The sequence below is a fragment of the Takifugu flavidus genome, chromosome 18 (genome assembly GCF_003711565.1).
Source record: "Takifugu flavidus isolate HTHZ2018 chromosome 18, ASM371156v2, whole genome shotgun sequence".
In the NCBI taxonomy this organism is placed as follows: Eukaryota; Metazoa; Chordata; class Actinopteri; order Tetraodontiformes; family Tetraodontidae; genus Takifugu; species Takifugu flavidus.
The window spans coordinates 2474307-2500169 of NC_079537.1; the positions used below are offsets into that span (position 1 = coordinate 2474307).

The 25863-nt window shown below is 40.7% G+C and overlaps 3 protein-coding genes across 10 annotated transcripts; 2 read left to right on the forward strand and 1 right to left on the reverse strand.

The window, feature by feature from the left end:
- Positions 1–269: 269 nt before the first annotated feature.
- Positions 270–4883, forward strand: scpep1 (serine carboxypeptidase 1). Its single transcript, XM_057015712.1, has 13 exons — positions 270–428; positions 1320–1459; positions 1584–1673; positions 1803–1958; positions 2149–2223; positions 2312–2384; positions 2759–2796; positions 2863–2991; positions 3149–3242; positions 3361–3474; positions 3571–3708; positions 3794–3957; positions 4704–4883. The coding sequence occupies exons 1-13, from the start codon at positions 371–373 to the stop codon at positions 4764–4766; spliced, it is 1332 nt and encodes a 443-aa protein (XP_056871692.1). The 5' UTR covers positions 270–370; the 3' UTR covers positions 4767–4883.
- Positions 4793–11466, reverse strand: engase (endo-beta-N-acetylglucosaminidase). 8 transcript variants are annotated; one of them, XM_057015699.1, is made up of 14 exons: positions 11144–11391; positions 10464–10543; positions 10164–10359; positions 9729–9877; positions 9456–9610; positions 9121–9269; positions 8342–8513; positions 8169–8272; positions 7968–8079; positions 6781–6968; positions 6564–6706; positions 6072–6171; positions 5835–5949; positions 4793–5664 (listed from the first exon to the last, which is right to left on the reverse strand). In XM_057015699.1, exons 1-14 carry the CDS (start codon positions 11239–11241, stop codon positions 5263–5265), a joined length of 2163 nt encoding a protein of 720 aa, XP_056871679.1. In that variant the 5' UTR covers positions 11242–11391; the 3' UTR covers positions 4793–5262. The 8 variants fall into 8 exon arrangements, 6 of the variants coding, with proteins under 6 accessions (XP_056871679.1, XP_056871681.1, XP_056871677.1 ...); XM_057015701.1 differs by having other exon boundaries at positions 10487–10543; positions 11144–11225; XM_057015697.1 differs by having other exon boundaries at positions 6570–6706; positions 8169–8513; positions 11144–11432.
- Positions 11467–12758: 1292 nt separating this feature from the next.
- csnk1da (casein kinase 1, delta a) lies at positions 12759–25639 on the forward strand. The gene is made up of 9 exons (XM_057015713.1): positions 12759–13243; positions 17334–17444; positions 18833–18981; positions 19121–19349; positions 19442–19612; positions 19707–19855; positions 20813–20981; positions 22122–22234; positions 23109–25639. The coding sequence occupies exons 1-9, from the start codon at positions 13168–13170 to the stop codon at positions 23157–23159; spliced, it is 1218 nt and encodes a 405-aa protein (XP_056871693.1). The 5' UTR covers positions 12759–13167; the 3' UTR covers positions 23160–25639.
- Positions 25640–25863: the final 224 nt, after the last annotated feature.

Below are 25863 nucleotides of genomic sequence, written 5' to 3' on the forward strand. Positions count from 1 at the left end.
TCTCAATTATTCAATTTCAGTAGTTATATTCTACCTTTATAACATGCTTTTACATTGTCATGAATATACGGTGACACAAAATTAGCTCATTGTCTAGTAACAGAAAACTGTTTCTTAAAACACCAGTGATGTTTGTGCTAAGAGATCCATCGAACAATCAAATTATGTAAAACTCCTTTTACTCTTTCATTTCAACTATCCAAATTCCATCAAAAGTAATTTCATAAATTTCATTGAACTTTTTGGTCAAAAACGAGAAAATCAAAGAAAAAATAGACTGAGCCCTTTAAAACGAGGAAGTGTGAGTAGGAAGTGCGTCAGCTGACTGGGGCGGTCATGTGACTGTTGGGACTGCAACATCTCTGCTTCAATGGCTCTGATGGGTGCTACTGCCAGTTTGACTTTACTCGCCATTATCCTGACTATAGGTATGCCTTTACATTTATTTCTAGTTATATTGAGTCTGTGGGGAGCTGTACAGTTATAATATCAAATCCGACGAAGCGAACGCTGCTTCACGTGTGGAAGAAGGTGACTTTAAAACGAAAGTTTCAGAAAACTTATTGTCTAGTGGCAAATCGTGATTTAGTTTGTTTCGTTTTCACAAATAGTTTAAATGTTTGTTCGTTTGTTGTTGTTTTTTTTTAAAATAAAGATTTAAAATGAATAAACCATGCATTTAACGTGTTTGAAAGTGAGTGACTGACTTTTTCCTGTGAGGCCACATAACTTGTGAAAAAGTGTGAAAGTGTGACGATCGCTGGGGTACCTAAATGTAGAAATGTATTGTTTTCCAGAAAGCCACACATAACCAAATAACCCTTTCAGGTTCTTCAAGGGAAAAAAAGCCAGGAAATAAATAACACTATTGATGAAATAAATAATTACCAAATAACCCTCTCTGGATTCTTAACAGATAAAAGTCAGGAAATAAATAACACTATTTCTACTGTGCTGTGTACTGCACGTCTGTGCTCTCCTCCAGTGATAATGAAAAAAGTCAAATTCTTTCGTTTTCTGCTTTTCTCCAGCGTGTCTGGGGATTGTACTTGCCAACAGACTCATGGCATTAAAGACATCTTTCTTCCGGGGACTCACCTCCTCCGCGATAGAATTCATACATTTCTTGACAAACTCTCCATCAGTGAATAGTTTAACAATGTCAAATAAAAATACACATATATGAAGAAAAAAGTAAATCAAAATGCGTCTCTGGTATTGTTCAGGGGGCCGGGCCAAATGTGAAAGCGGGCTGTATCTGGCCCACAGGCCGTAGTTTGGTGACCACAGGTTTAAGCAGCTGTTTGGATCCCTTGCAGGACTCCCCTGTCCTGTGGCTGGTAAAGAGTCCTGGAACTATGTGAAAGTGAGAGATGGGGCCCACATGTTCTGGTGGCTGTATTATGCTGACAGTCCGTCTGCAGAGTTCAAGGATCTGCCCCTGGTTATGTGGCTGCAGGTAGGCCACCATTTGCAATGGCATATTTGACTCCAGGTTTCTCACCAAAATTCGGTAGCTCTACTTTCTCAGGACTGAATGGGGATAACGTTGGATGATGTTTGTCCATTTTTTTGGTCTTTAGGGTGGACCAGGAGGATCTGGAAGTGGGTTTGGAAATTTTGCAGAAATTGGGCCTTTGGACACAGACTTAAAGACCAGAAAGACAAGCTGGGTATGATGTCAGACAAGTCACTCATTTAGACTTCTGCAATTGAAATTGTACTAATAGAGTGTTCTGCTCTTTAAACTGTTGTGACTTCTGTGCTGATTTGTGATGGATGTGTTTGGTTTGCTCTTTCAGGTTCAGGCTGCCAGTGTTTTATTTGTGGACAACCCCGTGGGAACTGGCTTTAGCTACACAGAGACGCCCGATGGTTATGCTACCAACGTGGCCATGGTGGCCTCAGACATGCTCGTGCTGCTCAAGCAATTCTTTACTGAGAAGTCTGAGTTCCAGGTATGCCAGATGTGCACTAAAGCATATTAATGACTTTAAATAATGGGCTCTTCTTAGATTTTAAGTATTTGGATGTTTTTGATAGTCTGATTAAAGAAAATGGATAATTAATGTACACTACAGTGATTGCATTAAGCTATTCTAGAAAGGCTGTAGTTATACCAATGCTAATGGAATTGCATCTTTGCAGAACATCCCCTTTTACATCTTTTCTGAGTCATATGGAGGCAAGATGGCAGCTATGATCTCCCTGGAGCTCACCAAGGTGAGATGAGGTTAAATTTACAGAAGTTTATAGAGCTGAATATTGCTTCATAAATTACAGGCTATTTTGCCAACCTGTCTTTTTTTAGGCCATAGCACAAGAGACGGTGAAATGCAATTTTGCTGGTGTAGCCCTCGGCGATTCTTGGATTTCTCCGCTGGGTATGGGCCACTCTTTGGTTCTTTCCATGTTTGTGCAGCCGGAGTAGGAATGTGTTACTTAGATTTTGGAACCTTTTATATAACATGTAAAGACACTGGAGATCTGAACCAACCACTAGATGAGCTAGAACTAACTCGTGTTGTAACTTAACCTTCAGTGTTTCAGTTCAGTGTATTAAAATGCCTTTCTGATACCAATCTTCATTTTCATTCTCACTATTCTATCAGATATGAGGCGGTTAGACGCCAATCTTAGCTTGCTGCTATGGCTGTTCAGTTATAAAACATGACTATGTTCTTCAACCCCTAAAGCTAAAGCAGGATTTCATCTGTCAATCCCTGACTGAAATAAACTGACCTATGCTTCATCACAGACTCTGTCCTGACGTGGGGACCATACCTCTACTTCACCGTAAGTAGCAAACGCAAAGCTTTTCATAAGTGAGGACATCTTTAATGAAAACCCTTGTCCTTGCAGTCCTTGTTGGATGATGTTGGCCTGGCAGATGTCAGCAATGCAGCAAAGGACGTAGAGAGGGCAGTGGAGCAGCAGCAGTTTGAGAAGGCCACAGAGCTCTGGTCTGTGGCTGAGACAGTAGTGGAGCAGGTCAGTACAACACGGGGGGGGGTCACATTAAAATATGTTACACCACGAAAAAAGGACACACTCATGTTTGAATAAATAAAAAAAACGCAAAATTTTATAGTCTGTAAGATTCAGTTGAAAGCAGTTACAAGAATTCCTGTTGTGTTTTTCATGGCAGAACACCAATGGAGTCAATTTCTACAACATCCTCACTCAGGATCCAGATATGAAAGTCAGTGAAAAGCTCAGTAATTCGACAGAGAATTTCATTGGTAAGACACAGACGGAATGATCCCAATTGTCAATGAGGAGCTCACCAAACTCGAGCTTGCTGGATCTGGAGACATGTCATTAACGTGGTGTTTTGCGTTGCCCCCCTCCCCCCTGCAGCACTGCAGATACATCGTCATGTCAAACCTCTCCACAGGCAGTCGCTGAGTCAGCTGATGAACGGTCCGATCAGAGAGAAACTGGGTATCATCCCCAAGAATGTCACCTGGGGAGGTACTGTGGTTTTGACATGCAGTCCTGGAAGAATATTAGCAATTATGGAAACAAACAAACACATATTTGTGTTGTCTTGTTTTTCTGTGCAACCAGGCCAGGCAGAGGAAGTGTTCAGCAACATGGCCGGAGACTTCATGAAACCCGTGGTGGATGTGGTCGACCAGCTGCTGAGCGCAGGAGTCAACGTCACCGTCTACAATGGGCAGCTGGACCTGATCGTTGACACCATGGGTGTGTACAGCTGTCCACATGAGCAGCAGCATCGTTAGTGAGCGTGGCCTTCTACACCTACGCTTACCAGTCTGAATCTCTGCAGGTCAGGAGCTGTGGGTTAAAAGGCTAAAATGGGAGGGGCTCCCTGGTTTCAGTAAGATGAAGTGGACCGCCCTGTATGACCCATCCAGCCCAGGCGTTACCGGGGCTTTTTACAAGACCTACAGGAACTTTGCCTTCTACTGGATCCTCAAAGCTGGTCACATGGTAAAATACTGGCATCATTTCACGTGCTCCACTGTTAAACTGTAGTTGGAATCTGTAACTCACAAATCCTAAAGGCTGGAAATTGCAGTGAAGGACTGTGATTCTGAGTAATAACTAAACTACAATCACACATCAGAACCACAACATCGACAAATGGCGACACCATTCATGCATAATCGCGGTCGACCACACCAATTAAAGTAACCAGACTACCGTAAACATACTTGAGCTGTTGACACCCTTTTGTGGTTGAGGCGGTGCAACTGACTTTTCCTCTGAAAAATATTCCAATTTCACAGTGTGTTCACAATTTTTATCCATCAGCCTTGTGAGTTGCCATCAAGCAGATGTGCAGCATGGATTTTGAGCATATAGATCTATACATTTTCAAAATCATCATCAACCTCCATCAGCAGAAACATAAACAAACATAAGTTTGTTCCATTTGTAATTAATTCTACAACACCATTCATTCTCAATCATGTTTAGAAAAGCTGACGCTATCGGTAAAATCCTCGACTTAAATACATTATTTAATAAACCTGTATGGGGTGAAACGGCGAATTATAAGATGTGACACCCACTGCAGCAGATGGAGGGTGTGAATAAGATGGACGTATGCATCTAACACCAGTTGGCAGCTGTGCAGCATCTTTATCAACATGATACATTTGTGAACCCTCATGCTCAAAATAGTCAAAAGTACTTTGAATTACCATTAAAACAACGTTTTCCTCTTGTCACAGATCCCCTCTGATCAAGGACCAATGGCCCTGCAGATGCTGAAGATGATCACTCAGCAGCTTTAATCCATCAACTGGAACGGCTCTGACAATCACGATCTTCACTTTTTATTATCCTCCACACCAAAACATATCTGTTCACAGCAAAATTAACAGGAATAAAACTTTTTTTTCTTTTGTAAATGTTGTGGTGCTGAGATGCAGTATAAGATCCAGGATCTACACGTCAATCAATTCGAGTATTTAATAGCAAAATGCAAACGTAATTTGACCTATACCACTATAATATGAATTGGGGGAAACATTTAATTAAATTAAAGGTTAATGGTGTTTTAGATTTAGCAGCCTAGTGTGTTTGCAGTTACAGACATGGCTTTCCAAGCTCTTTCATGTATGTGTACATTATGGCTGTGATTTGACCTTAAATGAAAGGGTTGGGTATTTCCATTGCAGTCACATGGAGGCCTTTAAAGCCCTCCTAAATGTTTGCTAATATATTATTATATTCCATCATGGCGATGCTAGTGACATAATTCGAAAGCCTTCCAAATAAGAGGCTCTGTCACTGTGTCGTGTCCTCAGTATAGCTGAGGCTCCTCCTTCCCCATTGGCTCTCTGGAACAAGGAATCCCTTCCTGATCACTGGCTCAATGACCAGCTCTATCAGGCTAGGTGGTTCTGGCACGACCAGCTCTGTCACTCGATAGAGATTAGAATACGCACGACCCACCAGGACCAGCTGACCCGGTGGGATTCTGGGATCAGGTCCTCTCAGTCTACGCCAGTACACCTTGAAATGGCGAATGAGTTTTGTTGGGTATTTCCATTGGAGAGTGGCATTAAGGTGCAGGCACGAGGACACGGGCTCCATAGAAGGACCGGCACCACGCAGCCACACCACGTCATAGATGCGCAAGTCCTGAACTTGCTCTGTAGGTATTTGTAGACTGGCTACATCTAAAAGCTGGAAGAGATGGCGATGAAAAACGTTTTAAAAGGGAGGCTTTACTAATAATAGAAGTAACAATTTCCACAAAACATTTTCTTTAGATTTAATAGACAAGTGCATTAACAAAGAAAACACAAATGAAATGTTTGTGTGAGGATATTGACAAAATTGTACTATAATCTCACCATGATCTCTCCGACCCTGCAGATAAAAGGGGTGTCCGCAGCCTCCCCCTTCCGCTGGATGTTTATACAAAGTTCTGTAAGTACAGAACACTCCTGGAGCTCCAGCTGTGCATACCTGCACACAGCGACATTAAAACATCCCTAGAGATTTAAAAAATAAATACAATTCTAGCATTTTGATTTCAACAGATAAAACAGAAATATAGTTGAATTAAAATAGCTGCAACTAAGGAGTACCTGACAGTCCAACCAGCTGGTTTAAAGTGCCCACACAGCTGAGCGAGCTGATTTGCTAATGGATGCCCATCCTCCAGTGTGGCAGGAGACACGCTGGTCCCTGCAGGAACAAGGACAGACTGCGTGTGACACAGAACCCTGGACATAAAGTTATAAATCCTTATGATGATAAAATCATTTGATAATGGATGAGCCAGAAATCCAGTTACACTCAAGCAATCGAATATTCTGCCATCGTAAATCTCCAGGTGAAACCATAAACACACAGTGTGTGGGGTCACAGGAGGGATGGGTCGTTATACATTTGTTGGTAAAACAGTAACTGCTGCAGCGGCATGTTAAACGGTTAACATTACATGTTAACTTTCGCCACTGATTAACAAAATAGTTCTTAAAATTAACTCAGGGATAGTGTTTAACTGCAGACATGTGGAGGCTGCAGTAGCAGATTTTACTTCGATGTAAAGCACTTTACTTTGCATTATATCTTACATTTACCAGCATGGTTGTCTGCGCGTTGGCAAAGACCAGCCGGTGCCGTCTTCAGCTCCACAGAGACTGTGATCCCATCAGAAGCTTTGTAGATGAGCCTCACCAGAGTCTTAGAAAGCAGCGCGACATTGAGGGAGAAGATCCTAGGAGGCAGAGGACTTGTGTGTTTAAGGAAGTAACTGTTGGCGAAGGAGGAAGAGAGTGGGCAGACACACACTTGGCACAGACGGGAGAGGCGCATACAGCGGGGATGAGTCCGTCCAGCATGAGTGAGGAGCCACCATTCCAAGCGTCCTCTGGGCAGCCGCGGCTCCTCAACCAGCCCTGACCGTCCTGCTGCTCGTAGTAGTACAAAGGCTGAATCTCCTGTGCAGTCAGGTTAAACCAGCTCCTTTTGTCCTCACGCTGCACGCACACAAAACAAATCAGGCAAATACTTGAGATAACATTTTATAAGGTTTATTATGTCCGCTGTAAAAGCGAGGCGTATCGATGATAAAAATAAAAAATGCCTCGGACGGTTACTTCTAACCTTTACCTGTCAAATCCCTTTTCACATTTGTCTATTCAACTTTCCATGGTCTGATCTGACAAAGCTGCCCAGCAAGGATCCTTCTTATGAGTTGATTCCAAAACTGGTTCAATATTCAGAATCTTGAAATGAAGTTATATTACACTGGTGGCTTTTAAGTACCTCACTAAAACTAATTGTAATGAATGAAGAGCATCAAAATTAGACCAAAAATGCAGCTGGTAATTTACATTTTTGTAAATAAAATCATGCCAAGTTATAATTATATTTCAGTCTTTGTGATTGACTGAGAAGATAAACTAAATATAAATGTGATGCTCAAACATTGTTAGGATTATGTTTTGTTTTTTCTTGGTTTAAAGTGAATTGTGTACACATCTGTGTTGGGCAGGGCTAATCTGGCACAAGGAGCTTGAAAATTAAACCATAAATTTTAAATCGACACAGTGGTGTGTTCAAACATTTTTACTGGGGACAACTCATTATTTTATTGTTTTATGTATCAGGAGATTTAAAGTTTCCTTGTGTTTTTTGGGACATTGTAATGTTATTTAGAATAGGTACAATGACAGAATGTGCTTCCTTCTGTATCACTGCACTGCAAATTCCTTTTTTAATTTTAAACAGAAATTAAACTCTTTTCTATTGTTCTGCATCACTGTATATTTTGGATTTTAAAAAATGCATTTGCATTAAAGTTGCTATTATTTTAAAAATAAGTTAACTGTAACTGAAAATTTAAAAAGATTTTTGACACTTACAATTATGCATTTTTTTAGAATACACAAAACACCGTTAAATTAATATACATTTATGAAAGTAAAATCTAAGTTTAAGTTATGTGCATGCAGGTGTAGAAGCTCCTTCAGTACCTGTCCTCTGCAATAGAAAGAACTGCCAAAGCCCTGACAGAAGGAGGAGACAAAGGGAAGCGGAGAGGACAGCTGATGGACGTCGAGGTAACCTGACAGAAGAGCCCAGAACCTGCAGAGAGGACAAAGCTTGTTAAAAACATCAGCCAGTGATATTTACTTCTTCAGCCTTCTAAATTAATATTTCACTGTTGACCTCACTTGTCCTGATTTTTGCGAAATTCAGCCCTGTCAAGAGCCTCATACACCCAGCCTGGAGCAAACAGGGCGGCAGAGAAGTTGTACTTCCGAATGACCTCCAGCGCCTGTGTGGAGAAGCACACGCTTAATCCTTCATGTTGTTTAAACAGGTACAGCTGCTGCATATCAAGTACCTTTTTTGTGTCAAACATTCCGCCCACCACTTTCCCTCGAGCAAACACATCTACCCCAACGTAGATATCAGCCTGGCGATCTTGAACCTCACTGTAATCCCTCATTGACTCCAAACTCTGCTCTGTCCAGTTGTAATTAGTGAAGAAACCATCACAAGCACTGAAAAACACCCTGCAGATAAAGTGATATTTAAGTTAACTAATTCCAGAAAGGCATCAGTAACCATCGTAAACCATTTTAATGATGTCATTATGCTTTTTAAAAACTCATAAACACAGAACAAAATGTGACAAGACTGTAACAGTAAATCATTTCTGTTAATGCTGAATAAATAATTAAATGTGAGGTTCTGCTTGAACTGAAAGCATATTACATTGCAAAGACTGTCCTTGCATGGTAGAAGTTCAAAATTAAGATTTACAATAAATTTTAGTCATTTAGCAGGTGCTTTTGTCCAAAGCGACTTACAGTGAGAGAAACAATCAAGCCACCATACAACTATGTGAATTAAACACTACCTTATAGATCGAAACGACCCAGTACATGTGCTACTACCAACTAACGGTACAGAGCTATGGAGTGGGAGTGAAGAGGGATATAAGGGGATATAAAAAGCTTTTTGAGAGAGGCCCCACATGGGTTTATTAAATATTTTGGGGTTATTTTTTGTTAATTTATTCTATAACGTAACAACTGTTTTGAAACTGGTTAAACCACTTTAGTGGTTATTTCCATTTTAAGTTTGTATTCTACGGTTGATGAAGGGAAGCCTCTCTACCTGTTGGACGGGTTGAGTTCATTCTGCCACTGCAGCCGTCCATTCTCCGTGACACTGTCATACCACAGGACCAAGCTGCCAGAAACTTTCTGGTGCATCTGGTCCGTCAGATATCGCAGGAACAAAGGTGTGTTCTGCACCGCGATCTCCTGAAAGCGTACACGCAAATGTGAAGTACAAGGTGCACACATGGATAAGCCAGAGTGATGATGTCATAAAATAGATGCATGCAAAGACTTGTCTCGAACTGAACATGAGGGATAGCAGGGATCGCTGACTGGAAAAATGCTGTGTTTGTATTTTACCATGGCGACAGCCAGTAAAATGGGACTCACACTGAGAGTGTTCTCTATGTTAATGAGCCAGCCATCAAAGCCATAAAAGTAGCAGATCTGGACTAGTTTGTCAGCAACTGCCCGGTATGATTCCTCATCTTTAAGAAATGTCTCACATGCCACAGATCCATCCTCCCACTCTGTGATGAAAGTACCTGGGGCCAATAAGAGCAGACGACTGTGTACTTCAGGACAGACAACCATAATTTCTGAAAAGGTGCTGCATAAACAAATCATAAAATAGAGTAAATACACATCCTAGTCTTTGCTCACCAAGAACAAGAACACCGTGCTTATGCGCAGCATTGGTCCACATGGCAGGAGGAATGGTTACCATGTTGTGTGTGAAGTAGTTAAAAATATCAATGTACTGCCAGTGATAGAAGGCGTATGGAGACTCTGCATAGGTGCCTTGAATAAACCTTGACAACGGGAGAAAACAATGACATTATGGAACACTGCTGATAATTAAATAAATGATAAATTACTTATGAATTCAACAATAATTTACAAAACAATAGGGAGCTTAATAAAAAATACATTACACCATATAATAGTTTTTCAACAAAACTGTCAACGTCATCAGAAGCATTTTACAAAAACTACAGTATATAAGTTGTGGTTATAAACTATAGCACAGATGCTAAAGTCAAGTTAAAGAAAAAAAGTAAGGTCATTTGATTTGTCCTCCTACGCCGAGTTCCATACCTGTCATCCAGGTAGCCACCCATCATGTCATGAGACACCAAAGTCCGATGTTTACAACCGTCCAGAGGAGGCTCACGAGGCATCAAAGGGACTGCTGCCACATTGAAAGGGTTTGCCTCGTTCCATGACAACAACTCCTCCAAAGTTTGAAGACCAAATATGACTGGTTCAGTGGTGTCGGGATCATAATACTTGCCTGAGGAGCACAGGAACACTGGCATTAATTATGACAATGAGATGACTTCATGTTACTGCAAAAATCAAACAAGATGATAATTGAGTCAAAGTTTGGAATAAAACCTGGTAGAGGTGAAGGAATGTACTTTATTACTTCGTGGATACTGTTAGAATCCACTGGCTGATCCAAGTGAGACCCCAACCTGTGACAGAGCAGAAAAAAGACCTTTTATTTCATGAGAACTGACAATAAAATAACTTGGCCATGAATGAAGGCTGAGTAGCAGCCCAATAAGAACAAAACATGAAATATGCAAAACTGCTTATGATGACTAGTAAAGATGTCAAAATGATGTTACTCACTAATTACATTTATTTGTTATTGCTTTTATATTTACCATCCATCCTGTCAAACTTTAGAAACGGTGAGTTTATACAGTATAATGTATACTATTAACAGGTTTATTTATACATTCTTGACAGACAGACAGACAGACAGACAGACAGATAGATAACTTCCTATATCCTGTGTAACCTTTATAAATGTAGCTGGTTGAAAACGACAAGGTAAGAAAAGAAGATTAAATAAAACTACACCACTGACCTTATTGTCCATTTTTGGATTTTATACATACAAAATCAAGCATTCACTGTCGTTATAGTATAGTATGGTATAGTATAGTACAATACAGTTAACGTGTGCTTAAGTACTTCGTGGTACCATGCTGTTGTGTACTTTTCAGTAATATTAATATCAATACTGCAAAAAAGAATCTAAAAGTAAAATGAAGCGACCCACGTACCGCATGTCATCTCTTTTCTCCCTCTTTGCGGGAACATTCTCTTCATTTTCTCCTTTGTCACTTTCCCTTCGCTTGTTTTTTGTCAGAGACAACGCCATTTAAGGGAGATTTAATCATACACTTAATAATTAAGAATGCAACACAAGGTAAAATGAAAAGGCAAATAAGGAAGCGGAAGAAGTATGTATGAGACGGACGGCCGTCTTCCTTTGTCATTCCTTCAAAATAAAAGCTCCATGCGCAATTATGAGTAATGGATAGTTATACTTTTTTGTTTTTTTGTACCGTACTTTTAAATCCTGCATTTTAATCTAATAATTACACAAAGATGATAAGGTGTGTTATATTTTCGTGTATTATTGAGGATATTCAACGTAATTTCGTTCTGAGTCGTTGCTGACATGAATGACAATAAGATATAGTAATTGAATACTACTACTACTACTACTATATAATTTAATACTACCAAGTTTAATAATACTAAGTGTCATTCTATTTTCGTCAGCAGTTCTTTTTAGTATAGTTCTATTAAATAAATTAAGCATTGCGCAAAATATCATAGTCCTTCCACAGAAACAAGATGTTCAAAACACTTGTAGTTTTACCGTCACTGATTAGAAAACCGCCAACAATACTTAAAAAAGTTTAAACACGATGTTTTTTTCCTTTTTAACAATGATCTGTGCGCAAAAGGTTGCACGGGGGCATATGGACAAAGGGAGCCAATCCCTTGTTACGCAAGACCAAACTGTTGTATTCGGAGGAGATTGTCGCCTATCAGGCAACACCGGAAATAACAACCGTAAAGGAAGGAAAGAAGGCAAAGATGGACGCCGTTTTCTTTTCTTAATTATCCCAAAAGGTCATTGATAGATTTTTCTTATTTACTAAAGAGATGTTCGACAGTTTGTACAGCTATGTTTCAAGCGTTTTTCCCCTTAAAATTTTGGGGACGTATTTACAGATATCTTAATGGAAGTCGGATATATTTTTGTCTTTATTCGGCATCATATTAGTAGACTAGAGCAAGTTTAACACTACTGTTATACGGATTTAATGACCACGAAAAAGGCTATATTTTTCCGTCTTTACATTTTCTGCGATGATTATTATCTATCAACGTGGGGATTATTCTTGTTTGTTTTCTGATCATCACTTTTTCGTTACTATCCAGGAGTAACTGGTCTGATTATACTCACAAATGAAACGATACGAACTTTCTCAATTTTAAATGTTATTGATGGGTTAGCTTAGTCGCCACCAAGAAGCCGTACATACTAATCCCATTTATTATTGAGTATTTCCCTGCCTGTTATGAAAACAAGAATCTATTTTTAAAATCATTTATATGAAGTTGTTGGAATGAAATTAAACATGTGTAAAGTAAATATAAAATGACAATGATGGCTTCGTGTTATGTAGGTGGCCGATATAATACATCTGTAGGTAACATTCTCGTACAGATAACAAAATTGTGACTAAAATGTGTTTGACTTAAATCTGACAGACGTAAGCTTAATTGTGTTACTTTCCCTTGTTGAGTAAGCAGTTGCCGGCAGTGACACGACTGGCGTCATCTCTGCGCTGAGAGGGCCTCTGTCGTCACGCGACAGGAAGTGATGTCAGAGCCGCTTAGCTGTTCACCGTGCAGGCTTCCAACAGAGGAACGACACAGGAACCTGAGGGAAATCTTCAACCATAGCTTCACAAAATCCGTCTTCATCCTCGGATAATTAAAGTGTGTCGTTTTTTAAAACAGCGAGAGCATAAACTACACACTGCAACCTTTTTAAGGAGCACCGTATTGTCGCAAGATGTGGATCGTGACATTTTAAAACAAGTGGCGAAAGATTGTTAGGGCTCTCATCCAGGGACGACAGAAGACACGGTCCCTCAAAGGCGTTTTAAAGTGTCGAATGTTTTGCCAGTTTTGTTTTTAAACAAAAATAGTTTACTTCCTCCAATATATTTTTGAATTTTTAAGCTAGCGAGTGTGCTTGCTAGCCAACAACAGAGTGCTTACAATGGAGTTAAGGGTAGGAAACAGATACAGACTGGGCAGAAAAATTGGAAGTGGATCATTTGGAGACATCTACTTGGGTAAGTAACAGTTCGGTAACTTTGTCAACCGGTTGCATTTAGATAACAATCAGCAAAGTCGCAGTCAAAGGCAGCTGTATTGTCAGCTGATGGTCCGTTTTTTCCATTCCCAGCAGATAATCAGCTGTTCAGTGGTAGCAGCGGTCGCCTCTGCTGCCCTGTTAGCAGGGAAGCTAATACAAAGAAGACTGATATCACGAATTAGCAATAAACGATATGTTGAGGGGGTATATTCAAAACAATCCAGTCATTCTCACTGTAGAATTGTTCAACAAAAGGCCGTTTACGCCAAGCTGAGAAATTGACGTCTCCAGCGTAATACCAACACCCTTTAACACAAGTTAGCCTAATGTCCTCTTTTCCTCTATCCCATCCCCTTTTTCAGATATCTATCTGCCGTATATAAGAACAAAACAAACCATATCCCATACTTTAAACCCTATTAATTGGCAATTTCCATGTTCTTCACTGGTTCAGAGGACAATGGTTAAAAGTCTTTGGGCCTTTTATGTTATTGGGCAGGAATTTAACTACAATATTTGTCTTCAGAGCCTTCAAGCATGATTTATACTATTCGTGGTAACCATATGCTTTTTATAAACTACTTTTGTCAAAGCTGATTATGACTTGCAGTGTCTTTGAGCCTTTGAGAGGTGTGAAGGAACTGGTCTGGTGAGGTTAAAGTGAAGAAGGACTAATATCGGAGACAGAAGTGCATGTTTACCACAGCCGGGCATGTTCATGTGTCACTGGGGTTCATTTACAAAGAGCCCGAGGCTCAAGCTTATTGATCGGGTGTCTCTTTTTTAAACAATTGATTGTTAGTGTTCACAACAGCAAAAGTCAGAGATCCAGTTGATAGGCGCACACATTATCTGTTCTTCAGCACCCATTAGGTGGAATTAGCATGGCTACCATGGATGATTGGTAGCAGATATTAGGACGTGGAGGTCTGCCAGCTTCAACAAAACGATTGTGACTCGGGCAAACACAAGCCTTAATCGTGTAAGTGCAACTGCGCAGTAAGCAGTATTTAAATAAGTATTTGTGTAAGGAAGACTTTAAATAGGTAAGGTCTGTTTACTGCCACTGAATGGCCTCAACTTCATGGTAATGCATCCTGTGGTTGCTATGCTGCCTGTCATTGGCTGTTGGCAACGCTGGAGAACAGCTGATGATCACATTTCTAGGCTTAACACTTGGTAATCTCAACAACAAAAGACAGGAGACATTGTTAATTCATGACCCATTCTCATTGGGCGATACTAATGTCTGATATCTAATCAAGCCAACCAGAAAAACACCCAAACAATGACCATTTGATTTAAAGGTAATGGTGTGATAATGTGCGGTTCACCTGATTTGAATCACCTCATCTTGGGATGTAATGGAATTACATACTTTAAGTGCCAAAAGTAAATATCCAGAGATAAATGATTCCAGGTGTAAAATGACCTTGATTTTAATGTGGAGCTAAACACATTTGAATTAACCTGTAAGTTAGTTCTGACATATTATTTTTTTATTGGTTGTGTCATGGTAGAATGAGGTATAAGATGGAAGGCAAGATTGATTTGTTTTTAGTCCACAATACAACATGCATGTTTTCTATTAACCATCATTAAACACTTGAGTACTCGATGCTATTGAGAGTTTTATTGGTCCAGTCCCAATATTTATAAGTGGAAATTGTATTGTACAATTGAAACATCTGTATAAATAGGAATTTAGGATCAGCTCTGTACCTGATCACTCGATTTCCATTTGATTTCAGCACACTTCTGATTAAACTGGTAATGTAATCTGGCAGCCGCCTGCCTATTAAGCACTTCCATGTCCTCCCAAAGCCTGTTGACTAATGTGATGTAACTGTTAATCATCCAGAACAGTGTGGCTCTCCTGCATCCAATCCCCCACACTGGAAGTCTCAGACCGGGCCACAGGTTTGTCAGCATCATATTCCATTATTGGCTCAAGGAGAGGATGTGACTCTTTGCATTGGTTCCTGTCCTCTCAGTACAAAGTGTTCCTGTGGTAGTCATGACCACAAAGTATGCATTACATAGTTCTCCACATGGCTGGGGGTTCAGAGAGACTCCCTGCCCGATCTCCTCCTCTGTATGGCTCAATGCAAGTGTTGAGTGAGCGCGCATGAAGTAAACACCAAAGTCATGTACAGACTTTCACAACCACACTCAGAAACACCCAGAGACACTTTAACAAGTTCCTCCATATTTCTCGGGTTTCTCCACACGTGTTTGGCCAAGCTCGCTCCAGATGTGCCCTGTTTTGCTAACACCCCACTAGAATGGAAGTCCCGCCCCAACTTAGATTCATATTAATGAGGCTGCGGTAATCGTTAGCTCCTCGAAAAGCCACATGTCATTATGTAACCTGCTCTTCTCGTATTTGCTGAGGAATCCTCCAACAAAGGGCAGGTACCTGTTTGATGGGGATTTATGTAACTGATATTGTGCATGTGGTGTCTTGTTAAACTGAAACTGTTCAACCAGTGTGTGCACAAGGGGAGGGTTGCCTTATGTAAGTGTCAACAAGTGAGCTGCGTGACAGCTGCCGGAGTAACTGAAAACACAAGACATGCGTTGGCAGATATCAAACCTGCTGGCTGTGACTCACTTTTTAAACTAGTGTCTGGTTGTCACTGCCCTCCTGCTTTCTCCTGTGATTGTGTAAGAGATTTTCTGGGGGGGGTTTGCCACTAAAGTGGGTGATGTCAGCTGGAAGAGCTGCTTTTCCTAAAAATGTGGAGTTGAGAAATATTCTTGGTTGCAAAACTCCCATTGCTCTCCTTTTATTATTTATATATTTGTAGACTTTACCAGGGTGGTCGCTACAAAACTTACCCAGAAAACTCAAATCCTGCCATGGTAACCTTGCAGGAACAGCAACAGAAGTAATGGAAAGAGTGGACTGGTGGAGTGGTGAGATTACCAGCATAGCCTGGTTGTTGGGCAAGATGAGGGCTTTACCGTTGTTTAGCTAAGACTAGTTGTCCAAGTTTGACTAGTTTTTTGTGACTACATTTCCCAAACCCCCTTAATTGTCATGATTTACAAAAACATTCACCCCTACTTGTATGGGTCGTCCACAGAATTCTGTCAAGTTTCATGATATTTTCCATTTCTCGGGATCTGTTGGAACATGTTCTGGTGGGGGGAGAGCACACTCACAGCACGCTGGAATATAATGTTCCGAGTATGCAGCGGATGGGCTTTTTTTCCAACAATTTTTATTACACAACCAAGCATAAGCCTCAGTGTGCATGTAATGTTTTTTAGTAACTTGTAGTGGACCTGTAGTCAAAGTGGAAGTCTTACTTTTACGCTTCCGTGAGTAAGAGTAAATAAAACATGCTGTCTGGCTGTACATCAACATGCAAATAAGCTTGATCCAGGGTGTGACCAGGGAGCTTTGAAGTAGCTGTTGCAATAACTTGTTTTCCTGCATTGCTGCAGTAGCACCCTGCACCCAACAGGAGAGGCTTTACGGGATTTTAGTTTTAAGTTAGGTGTTGGGTTCTTATCACAACATGGTGGCATTGATTGGGTCTGTTTCTGGTGGTGTGCCTGCACAGATGACATCATACAGAGAGATCAATGGTACTCCATTGGTGCCGCTGTTAGGCGACATCTGTGTGTGTGTGTGTGGTGTGTGTGTGTGTGTGTGTGTGTCTGGGTGAGAGAGTGAGTGAGAGAGTGAATGAAAGGGAGGAGGGTGGGGTTGGGGCTTATGTAACCAAGTTTTCGTTCGGCTCTGTTTATACAGATGGAGCCAGACTTGATAACCATAATTGGGTATTTTGCCTGCACGAAAGGCGTGCTGGGCAGGCCTCAGACACTTTAATAACTAAATAACAAGACAGATTTGTTATATATTGTTGTTAAACCACTTACTGTCATGTTATTTGGTCAATTTGTGATATTGACATATAGGACTTAGTCATTTTGCCCTGCATGGGTGCTAGCTAATACACTGCTGGTGTACGTCCTGCTCATAAAGGCTAACATGTCATTATTCTTTAGTTCACCCCAGAAAGTAATTGCTCTGTCTGTTTTTTCTTTCTTTCCAGGCACGGACATCTCTGTTGGAGAGGAGGTGGCCATCAAGTTGGAATGTGTCAAGACCAAACATCCACAGCTCCACATTGAGAGCAAAATCTATAAGATGATGCAGGGTGGAGGTAATGTATATTTAATCCTGGCATTTGTGCGGAGTGTGAAACTGTTTGGATTTTGGAAAGTACCTAATGGGTCATTATTTCTATGTGTTGGCCAGTAGCATATACACTCAATTTTATACTACTGATGACAACAGACTTTTTTTTTTAACCAATGTTATAATTAGCCCAGTACTTGTTCTTGTAAACACAAAGTGTTAACACCACAAATAATTAGAATGCTTGCAGAGTGCAGACATTTTTGAACCCCTTTGCTTTACTAAGCCTGTCTTTACAGATCCACTCTGTCGGGTTGGATTGAAACCCTCAGTAGACAGCTGTTTACAGCTGTTTACAGCTGTCTACTGAGGTGTTTGATTGGGGCTCTGGCTGGTCCATCCAAGGACATTCAGATGATCTCTAAGCCACCCCCCGTGTTGTCTTGGCTGTCTGTCCAGTCATTGTCTTGTTGGAAGGTGAACCTTAACCCCAGTCTGAGGTCTTGAGCTTTCTGGATAAGGGTTTTCTGAAGTATCCCTGTACTTTGCTTTAGGTTCTAATTTGGTTGTGAACTGTGTTAGTGTGAGAGGAAAACTGACATAGTCATTCTAGCTGGCAAACATTTCAAACCATAATTGTTGCATTTAGGAAAAGTAAAATCATTCATTTGACTGCTAGCAAAGCAGAAATAAGCATCTGACTGCATACACGGCTTTATAGTCTCTCTCCATTGCAGTTAGCTTCATTTGGAGCATGGGAGCTGACCTAGACTGTGGGATATATTTGCATTTGTGTGCGTGTATAAATAGCTGAGGCAGTATGTCTGTGCAGTGCAAGGTGCTGAGCACTTACATTGACTAGCGGTCTGCCTGTAGAAGGAAATGCCAGATGGTCTCTTCGTCATACCAACTTCAGCCTGTTAACAGATCCTACTGAACCAGCCAGCTTCAGCATTCGTCCTGTGTGTCAGGAAGACATGGGCACTCTGTTATACAGTCCTAGATTGCGGGCTGTTTCTCTCCTAAGAGAATATCACACCAGCCTCCGTGCATTAATCTGCATTGCAGTCCGGGAGAAATATGTGTTCATCTGCTGTGTCACTTGGCACAAAAATGTGGTTCGAGCCAGAACTGTGTCGTCCAAATAACTTTTAGTGTGACACACATTAATCATTTATTCTTGGCATAGATTTATTGCACTGTATTGAGCACTGAAATGTTCTAGTGTTCAACTCGTTCATTACACTGAATACATTATAGACATATGTGTACGCATGTATACAATATTGAAGTAAGAAGTCAGCTACACATTATTACAAATTTCAACCATCCTGTAAGAAAGTTTATTTGTTAAGTGGCTACATTAGTGCTACATATCTACCGGTAAATTACATTTAACACTTTCCTTTCCAGTGGGTATCCCAACAATAAAGTGGTGTGGGGCTGAGGGTGACTACAATGTGATGGTGATGGAGCTCCTGGGGCCCAGTCTGGAAGATCTGTTCAACTTCTGCTCCCGGAAGTTCAGCCTCAAGACAGTTCTGCTGCTGGCGGACCAGATGGTGAGAAAATGTTGCTGGATTTGTTTTTTGTTGTTGTTGTTTTTTTACTTTCGTAAGAGCTCAGTATTTATCAGGACAAGATTCTAGTTTGGACTACTCATCACTGCTGTATCTGACTTGGAATCTCTTCTGCTTTTAGATCAGTCGAATTGAATACATCCACTCCAAGAACTTCATCCACAGAGATGTGAAGCCAGACAACTTTCTCATGGGACTGGGCAAAAAGGGCAATCTCGTCTACATTATCGACTTTGGTTTGGCCAAGAAATACCGTGATGCTCGCACACACCAGCATATTCCCTACCGTGAGAACAAGAATCTCACCGGGACGGCCCGCTACGCCTCAATCAACACACATCTGGGAATTGGTAAGTACTGTTTTTTTTTCTTTTTGTCTCGGTGCTCTCTCCCGACAGACCCCCTGGCTGCAGATCTGATATTGCCCCATCTATGTCCACAGAGCAATCCAGACGAGATGACCTAGAGTCTCTGGGATATGTCCTCATGTACTTCAATCTGGGGTCTCTGCCCTGGCAAGGCCTCAAAGCTGCCACAAAGAGGCAGAAGTATGAGCGCATCAGTGAGAAGAAAATGTCCACGCCTATTGAGGTCCTTTGCAAGGGATACCCATGTAGGTTAAGCCTGCTTTTTTCTTTAGGATTTTTCATTTTAAGATAGAAGTCACTAAGTTTTTACGTCATGCTTGTTGTTTTTGTTTGCCACAGCTGAGTTTGCTACATACCTGAACTTCTGCCGCTCCCTGCGTTTCGATGACAAGCCAGACTACTCATACCTCCGCCAACTGTTCAGGAACCTCTTCCACAGACAAGGCTTCTCCTATGACTATGTATTTGACTGGAACATGCTCAAATTTGTAAGTAATGTATCAACACAGCTTAGAAATCACATTAGAAAATAATGGCAAATGAATACATTCTTTTTAAACCACTCACTACTTCTACCAGGCGCTTCACATGTGGCCTTAGGCTTTCCTCTGATCCGATCAGCTTTATCGCAACAGCCAGTATTTTACATTTTGAACCATTTGTGTGATCGGCTGTAATGTCTTAATTCACTGATCCAATCAATCTGGCTTTGAAACTTTGTTGCGGATTCCTCCGTTGCAGATATTGGCAGATGTCTGTGTCTTTTCCTTCAAAGGCATTTGCCTCCATCGATGGGTTTGTTTGATAGTGACAATGTTCCAATCTAATGATTCAAGGTTCAAATAACTTTATGGTCCATCACATCAAGACAGGCTCATGATTTAAATGCCACAATGATGTAAAACACACATTTAAACCAACGAGACACACATTTGTTTTGCTCTTAGTAAGCAAACACCAAACTAGTCATAAGTCAGTAGTTTAAATTAGTTTGTTTTCATGTCTTTGTAGATTTTTTTGAGTTCTGTCACTATATATAAAGTTTATATAATAAAGTCTTGAATCTTAATTATGAATTATACAAAGAAATGTAAAGATAATTAAATTACATTAAAGTAATTTAATTACATTAAAGTAATTTAATTATGGGAAGTTAACGTGGAAGTTAACGTGTTGGGCCAATTATTTTTTTCTTAAGATATTTTGTTTTGTCCTGATTGAGATTTGAACTCGTATCTATAAAACATATAAATATATATATATAAAAGATGTTGAAGTATACTTGAAATGAACAAGTTATTTAAATAGACATATTGCTCCCTCACGTCACTGCTCAGTCCTGATGGTATAAAGCCTACTTAAACACCAATCTTGGCTAATACCTTTCATACTCGCTGGTAATGTAGAGAAATCTTTCTCAGCCCTCCGTTTCATCTTTGTTTCAGGGAGCCAACAGGGCCGCAGAGGATGCAGAGAGAGAGCGTCGGGAGCGGGAGGAGAGGCTGAGACATGGCAGGAACCCTGGAGCCAGAGGCATGGCCTCGGCCTCAGGAAGGGCCAGGGCAGCACAGGATGTTGCAGCCCCCTCACCGCTAAACCCCACCTCACACACAGGTCAGTAAACTCTTATATACCGTAATTTACGGACTATAAGCCGCTACTTTTTTTCCTACACTTTAAACATTGCGGCTTATTCTATGGTGCGGCTTATTTATGGGTTTTTTCGTGGCGCACTATCACAACTATTGTGAATCAGTCATTTTTACTAAACCCTCATCAACGTGGAAAATACTAGAAGAAAAGCATATGATGCGGCTTTTAAGTTAAAAGCGATCACTCTGGCGGTTGAAGAAGGAAATCGAGCTGACGCGTAATCTTGGCATTACGGTAATCAATGGTGAGAAGGTGGAGACGCCCGCCTGAAGAACTGATCCAAAAGATGACAAAAGCTCTTAGACGTAAACATCGCAGGTGACCCAAGTTTGAAAATGTTCTGGAAGACTGGGTCAACACACAGAGAGCAGGTGGCCGCGGTGTTTACGCTGTACAAATCAGACGGAAGGCAAAAGCAATCGCCACGGCGATGAAAATAGAAGATTTTAGAGGTGGGCCATCGGGGAGTTTTAGATTGTTCATTGTTTGAGTAAAAAAGCATAAACAACGTTATTAGTGTGTAGCTGATACAAACGTATATTTCAAGGTAGCTGCATTACAGACACCGTTAGAAAAAAAAGCATTTACCGGTACAATATATTTATGTTGCTAAGCGGATTAAATTAAAAGAAAAGTTAAAAAATTCTGACGTGATGAAAATTGGATTTAATGTCTCTGTATAAACATACAAGTGAAAAGAGTGGCTGTTGTTTCTTACCTGTCTGTCACTCGTCAGTGACTCGTCTCTTACGGTAATAAAAACATCTACCGGTACTGAATGTTTTTGATCTAATTTTTCACATTACTACGTGGGATACCTGCGGCTTAAAATCCAGTGCGGCTTGTATAAGTACAAAATTGATTTTCTTTCTAAAATTAGATTATGCGGCTTTTAATCAGGTGCGCTCTGTAGTCCGAAAATTACGGTAAATATCTAATTATATTGGAGAAGGAAAAATGGTACCTTGTAAACCAGTGTTTACTGTAATTTTGCTTTGAGTTTAGACTTTCGGCCTAGTTTTCTTATATAAGACAAGTTGTTCACATGTTAGCCTCGCGTCTCCTGTTTACTCATGATCCTGGTTTGACTGTTTATTCAAGGCTTGGAGAAGGAGAGGAAAGTGAGCATGCGTCTTCATCGTGGGGCACCTGTAAACATTTCCTCCTCGGACCTGACAGGACGCCAAGACACATCCCGCATGTCCACATCACAGGTAAAGCACATCATTTAAAAAGGACGAGGAGAATAATGTATTGTATAGGAACAGCAGTATAGACTGGAAGTACCGTCAGTTCCTATTTTGTTTCAAGCGGTGTGAAAGAACAAGCACTTCCTGGTTCAGTTGAAACACATTTGTGCTCTTTCCTATGATAGACAATTAAGTGATGCGTCGCAGCCATCTGGAACCAGCAGAAGCTAATATGAGATGCTAATAAGCAAAAATGAGATGAGAGTGAATAATATTTGGTTTTCTCCTGGGTGTTAGAATATTCTCTACCATCCTCCTGGTACCAGCTCCTTTCTGCTTTTTTAAATGAGTTCCGAAGGACCTTTGTTCTTTTTCATTATTCTTACCTTCAGTCTCCGGGGGGGGGGGGGGGGGGGGGGGGTCAAAAAGAGTAACGGCCAACATTCATTAAATCAAGGCCTGTTGACCACCAAAGGGAAGTGGTGTTTAATGCAAATCCCATATTTCATATGGATTTGAATCCTAATTTTAATTACATTGTGCCTTTTTAAATTAAATTTGAATGCCAGGCCAATATACTTTAAAATTCCTAGGAGAATACGGCATGACACCAAGGATCTAGTGAATAATCAAGTTGATATTAAACTGTTATTTGTTGTTCATGTCGAATTTTGCTGTGTCTGGTTTATTATTGCATTTTAAACTCAAAACAGTGTTTTATTACCCATAATCCAGTTCACCAAGATCGAAGAATTACAGAAGTTTTACTTAAATCTCTTTACCTTTAATTAATAGGATCAGAGACAAACATGGCATTATCTAGACTGGCAGATTAATTTATTTTTTTGTTGTTATCCAGGTTATTGTCAACATAAATTGACCATTTCTTCGCCCACAGGCTTTGTCCCGGGTCACTCCCAGTGGCCTCCAGTCTGCAGCTCCACGGTGAAGCCCTGTCATCCACGTGTGCACCAAGGAGGCCTGAACATGCACCACCGGCAGCACACACACATACACACTTACACAAAGGACTCTTTATTTGACACAGAGGACTGCCGAATCCTTTTGCACACAAGTCACTCGATGGTGGAAGAGGTGCACAACCAGGTGTGTGTGTATGTATGTGTGTGTGAGAGAGAGAGAATGAGAGGAAGAGAGAGGAGGAGTGGGTGCAGTATAGTTTGGTTGTCTTAACCAGCTTGGCAAAGTAGCAGCCTCAGCCTCCCTCTTCTCATAGTGAAGATGTGGAAACACTCCCTACATTGTCTTTACCATTGATAAAGCCACGGGGTCATTTTTCCCTCTGGCTTATTTTCTTCTTTTGTTTTATAAACTTTGATTTTACTTATTTTAGCATTAACAGTTCTATTACACCAGCTTGATTGGACAGAACTCTTAAGGATTTGAAATTAGAAAATGATAAGTCTGTTGGCTGTTTCATATAAAACGTGGGCCTATAAGGGCAGGAAGACATGCTGATCCATCAGGGCAACGTTAAAAGGACAGTGCCTAAACAATTTTGTCTCCCGAAAGAGTCCTTTTTTCATTTCTATGTGTTTTAGTTCTAGACATAACAGACTGGGCGAGAGCCCCCTTGTTTTAAAAATGGGACAACGGACTTTTAATGTTCTATTTTTAGAGCTGAAACAGAATACGGTATAAGTTGTGTTCTTTGTTTGTTTTGTTTATTTGATTTTTTTTTTTTTTTTTTTGTCCTCCTCAGGTTTGCTGGTAGCAGGATCATGTATTAAATCTAAAAAAACAATGCGGCACACTGTTTCTGTGTTGAGGTCGTGGGTGTAGTGTGCTGCTTGTGAAAGCTGTGAATGGAGTAGTGAAATGGTCGGGAGGAGGGCGATCTGTCCACGTTGAATGGATGAGATGTTTTTAAACCCAGTACATAGTGATGTGCTTCTGTGTGTGTTTGTGTGGTTCTGTTGTAGGCTTATACAAGCTCAAGTGGGTGGGGGTAAACATGTTAAGGTCAGAATTTTCCCTCCCTCCCCCCCAAAACTCACTTTAACATCTCACTGTCCGCTTCCTGATAATGTTTGTTTCCAAGCATAACCTGCAGCCATTTCCTGCTTGGACATTGTTCAACACTTGAATGTTGATGAATAGATGCTGAGCAGACGTAGTTTGTGGCAGTTTGTTGTCTCTCCTGTTCAGGCAGCCGAGGCAGAAATTGAACATCTCTTGTATTTTAATCACTGATATTGTTGTGACTTACTGCCCGAGGAACACTAGGAACCCATAGACGACGGCTTAAAACTCGATCAATACTCCTGTCTCCATGTTCTAGGTTACATCAGAAGGGCCCCATTAGGGTCACATGACAATGCAGGCGGGAATACGCTGATTTCCAAGTGTTCCTCTATGCTGCATGACCACGTGTGGAGTCGGTTAATTTCATTGAGATCTTTAAAACTCATGGTGGTGATTGTGTAGACGTGTTCTTTACATGTGGGACGGGCTGAACAATGTGTTTCTGTAAACCACAAAGCACATTTTAGCCCTCTGTTCAGCTCGCCAGTCTAAACTGTCACCCAAATAGTTGTTCCTTATTGCGTCTATTGGAAATTGTCATTTGAAAAGGAGGATCAGGATCAATCATTGGGCATCCTGCTACCACTACAGTCAGTCAGCGATGTTCTGCACATTGGAACTACATGTCTCAACATCTGCATATGAGACCAACAAAGGGGCAGTTCAAGGAGGAAATGGACCTTTCCCATCAGGCTAAATGGAAGTGAGTGTTTTGGAGGGAGCCGGGCTGAGTGTTGAGAATCCCAACTGTAATGGTGCGGTGAAACTCGGGCGACTCGACTGGGTGACGCATTTGGCCAAGGTGACCAATGAGAAATCGGCAGTGTGAAGTAGGAATCTTTGTGGTAGACTGATTGCAAAGTATTGTAGTTAAAGGGGAAGGGGGTGTAGTGGTTATTTGTACACTTATTGTTCTGTTGTGTATAGGACGTGCCTGCTCTGTCTACCACATCCACATTAGTCGCTGTACAACTTTGGATGGTGATGACATCAGTGTATGGAGGGACTTGGAATGCCTCACTCCATTAGAGCTCTTGCTAAGAAAGTTTTCTTAAAAATATGTACTTCACATACGGGCTTAAAAACCGCTAAAAAAAGCAATGGGTTAACTTGTCTCACTGATGATGACTATAAATGCAAGTACACTTTATGTGGGAGAATAGTTTAACAGTATGTCATGCCTGCTTCTCAGTTATTTCTTATTTTGTCCAGGTTTGCTTTTAACTGTGCAGTGGAGACGGTCTCTCATGCCCACGATGCTATTCTTACTGTGGAATCATGGGAAATCCTTTCTCTCCCACCTTAAGATTTTGCTCCTCATTTGTAATGCCACTGTTTTTGTGTATTTTGAAATTGTGTAAATAAATTAAGTACTTGTATACATTTTCTGTGTATTTTTTTTTAATCTCACTTTAACAGCAATCTTGTTTTGTCAGCATATTTCCACATGGAGAAAAAAGGCAAAATGAAAGATGAAAGTATTTTATATGATTAAAAAAATAGAAAGTGAAGAGATCTGCAGTGAAGGAAACTGTACCAGACACTTGATGGCGTATTAGAATTACCCTGCTGGAGCCACCGTCGGTTCCAGGTGCTGGTCTGTGACC

Excerpts from the sequence above, each read along its gene's own strand:
- engase (XM_057015696.1), bottom strand. The coding sequence starts at position 11,241 with ATGGCGTTGTCTCTGACAAAAAACAAGCGAAGGGAAAGTGACAAAGGA. Across the intron at positions 10,544-11,143 it reads GAGAAAAGAGATGACATGCG|GTTGGGGTCTCACTTGGATC; the intron begins GTACGTGGGTCG and ends GCTCTGTCACAG. Across the intron at positions 5,950-6,071 it reads CCAGCTGGTTGGACTGTCAG|GTATGCACAGCTGGAGCTCC; the intron begins GTACTCCTTAGT and ends CGCTGTGTGCAG.
- csnk1da (XM_057015713.1), top strand. The coding sequence starts at position 13,168 with ATGGAGTTAAGGGTAGGAAACAGATACAGACTGGGCAGAAAAATTGGA. Across the intron at positions 17,445-18,832 it reads TAAGATGATGCAGGGTGGAG|TGGGTATCCCAACAATAAAG; the intron begins GTAATGTATATT and ends TTTCCTTTCCAG. Across the intron at positions 19,350-19,441 it reads CAACACACATCTGGGAATTG|AGCAATCCAGACGAGATGAC; the intron begins GTAAGTACTGTT and ends CTATGTCCACAG.
- scpep1 (XM_057015712.1), top strand. The coding sequence starts at position 371 with ATGGCTCTGATGGGTGCTACTGCCAGTTTGACTTTACTCGCCATTATC. Across the intron at positions 2,992-3,148 it reads CTGAGACAGTAGTGGAGCAG|AACACCAATGGAGTCAATTT; the intron begins GTCAGTACAACA and ends TTTTCATGGCAG. Across the intron at positions 3,475-3,570 it reads CAAGAATGTCACCTGGGGAG|GCCAGGCAGAGGAAGTGTTC; the intron begins GTACTGTGGTTT and ends CTGTGCAACCAG.